The sequence below is a fragment of the Montipora capricornis genome, chromosome 10 (genome assembly GCF_036669925.1).
Source record: "Montipora capricornis isolate CH-2021 chromosome 10, ASM3666992v2, whole genome shotgun sequence".
Taxonomy (NCBI): Eukaryota; Metazoa; Cnidaria; class Anthozoa; order Scleractinia; family Acroporidae; genus Montipora; species Montipora capricornis.
Genome location: NC_090892.1, coordinates 10,547,003 through 10,549,665, shown reverse-complemented (window position 1 = coordinate 10,549,665; position 2,663 = coordinate 10,547,003). Strand labels below are relative to the sequence as shown.

The window sequence follows — 2,663 nt, the reverse complement described above, 5'->3', positions numbered from 1 at the left end:
CTGTTATACTCTCATGCGACCGAAATTTTCTTTCTTAGACTAATATGTATCGTTTTTCAAGGTCTATTTCAAAGACATCAGCTGCAAAGCTTAATTTCGTTATATTAGTTATGTTGAATTGGGTATGTTTACCTGATCTAAATTTACCTAATGTAGCTTTTTTATTGCTGACAGTTGTAAGCTAAGATCGTCTTAAAATAACGCAATCTTCTAAAAGTGCACGAGCACGGTGAACCCCCCCCCCCACCCCATTTTTTTTGCGTTTTGGTAAGTACATCATTACCTTTCTGCGCGGCAAGTTTAAAAAAAAAATCTGTACGTGGGAACATTTTGGGCGCGAATGTCCTTACTTAAAATATGGCATTGCTTTCATAGTTCCGTCAATGAATTCTACTTACGTATCCAAAATGACGAGATCAGGACAAACCGACTAAAAGGACCACGATTAGGGCGTTTCGCTTGAGACGGGCTTTAAACCGGTTGTTTTGTTTTACATTTTGAAAACTCATAGAAAGCTGTCAGTTTGCTCATTTGTGTCATTTTTTAAACTACAACGAAGGGGACAATAATGAAGGCAACGTTTGAAAGTTAAGCTCAGTTCAGCTATGTGTCTTGCTATGTGGTTCAAGACGTGCCACGGATCTCCGAGTTAATCTGTCCTCGGTTAGGCGCATGCACACTGTCAGTTTTGCTCCCAGTCCAGTCCTTCACATCATCCGTCTATTGACATCGATATCTTGGGCGTTCTTTACCTCTCCTGCCCTCGACTCTTCCCCGCGTAAGAATTGTTTAGGGTAGACCGTAGTCATGTCTTATTATATGGCCAAAGTAGGACAGAGTGAAACTTTTAGCTGAGTGCCAGGCTGAAGCTGCTCGTGATTCTCTGTAAATACTTTAATGAAATATTCCGCAAGTACTGTAAATTAGCAACTGAAAATTTACTCAATCAGACCTAGTATAACCACGTTGCTTGAATCCTGTTCAAGCATGGTTATTTTCGGGGCTACTGCTCCCGGCCTTGATACCAGTCGAGCTCTATATACAAGCAGTTACGTAAGAGAAAATAAGAGAAAATAATAGTTGCAGAGCAAAAGATGGGTCACCAGTAGGATTGCTTAGTTTTAGTTGAGTTGCATCAGGTAACAATCATAGATCCGCATAGGTAGCAGGCACCCTCGCTCACGCGAGTACGTAAAGTTAGTCACGCTCCCCGTAAAATCGTCTCTAGGTCACCTAAAAAAACTTTATTTGGGCTCCCAAATACCAGCCAATGCTTCTTCTTTTAGTCTCTAGATCTGCCCCTCTATTTTCTCTTGACTCCCAGCAGTGCAAGCTTTCCATTACGGATAATTTTCAACATCTTAACTTATACTATTTATCTGGCAACACCGACCATGCATTAACGAGCGCCAAGTGCAAAAGTTAAATTAAATACTGTATAAAAAGGTTCGAATGTTCTATATAAAGAACAGTTCGCTTTATGCCAACTCGATGTCTTATCGTGCACGTAGTTCTCACGTAGGCCCTCATTTGCCATTTGCCACGTCAAAAGACATATTGCTTTTGCCCATTTCGATTTCTTGAGACTTTAATTCAACCTTGGTTGTGACGATGCTCTCAAGTTGGTATCCAGTCTCCCCGTCGTCTTCGGAACTGTGGTGCATCTCAATAAAGAACAAATAAGCAACTGCACCCAAGATTCCGCCCAGGAAACAGCCGACCACAGGGACCCAACTCCAGTGATTGCCGGCCCTACAAAAGAAGCAAAATGTCGTTGTGTCAATTGCAACTGAGGGTGCATAGGAAGTTTAGCAAAAAATGTGTAGCTAATAATGTGTAGCTTATAATGCATAATTTCAAGTGCGCGTTAGAGACGAAAGGGAAAAGGGAAAAGTAATACTCGCGCAAAGTTTAAGCAATTGTCTCGTGTAGACACCTGAAAAGTTCATGTGGATTCGACGGTATTCGAACCCGGGACCTCTGCGATGCCGGTGCAATGCTCTACCAACTGAACAATGAAGCCACTCAGTTGGGAGAAGGTAAAAGGATCTCCATCTTTGAAAGCCTTGCTGCCTTTGCAACAAATCGCTTTAACTACCATTTTATTGCAAATGCTTGTTATAGCTGATATCAATAGTAGAGGTCTAATTAACAATTAGACCCGTAGCCCGCAAGGGCTACGGGTCAATAGCCCATGAGGCGAAGCCGGTATCACCCAACTAGTCGGACAGAAAAGGCAGTAATAAAGTTAGCAAATGCAAGTTGAAGAAATATTTATATGGGAATAAAACGAAAGAAAGCGTCACGCTTTTCGCTACTCGAGGACTATTACTAATAGTCCTTTAGTAGCGTAGCCAATCAAATTGCAGGATTTGCATTAGTCCACTAGTTGGGTGATACTGATTGTTTTTAACCGCTATCCAATAGGAGACTACTACGTCCCCTTTAATTTTAATGCCTAACGTACTATTTTCATTGATGTTATATTCTGTGCACCGAGAGAGACCGCTCTTGATTCTTTTAGAGTGTAAGGTAGTATTCTAATAAGATCAACCGTTACAACTGCACAGTTCCAGAACCATGGACGATAATCCTACTTGCATGTAAACGTTGGATCAAACTGGTTATCCAACCGGCGTAATTTATGGCATAGAATATAAAAG

General features: G+C 41.3%; 1 protein-coding gene across 1 annotated transcript in view; it reads right to left on the bottom strand.

Moving 5' to 3' along the window:
• Window positions 1-870: 870 nt before the first annotated feature.
• LOC138019543 (aquaporin-7-like) overlaps window positions 871-2,663 on the bottom strand; it is a 25,794-nt gene continuing 24,001 nt past the window's right edge. Inside the window, exon 7 of the mRNA XM_068866382.1 lies at window positions 871-1,752. Within this exon, the coding sequence (XP_068722483.1) occupies window positions 1,527-1,752 (226 nt within the window). The 3' untranslated portion in view covers window positions 871-1,526. The remainder of the gene's footprint in view (window positions 1,753-2,663) is intronic.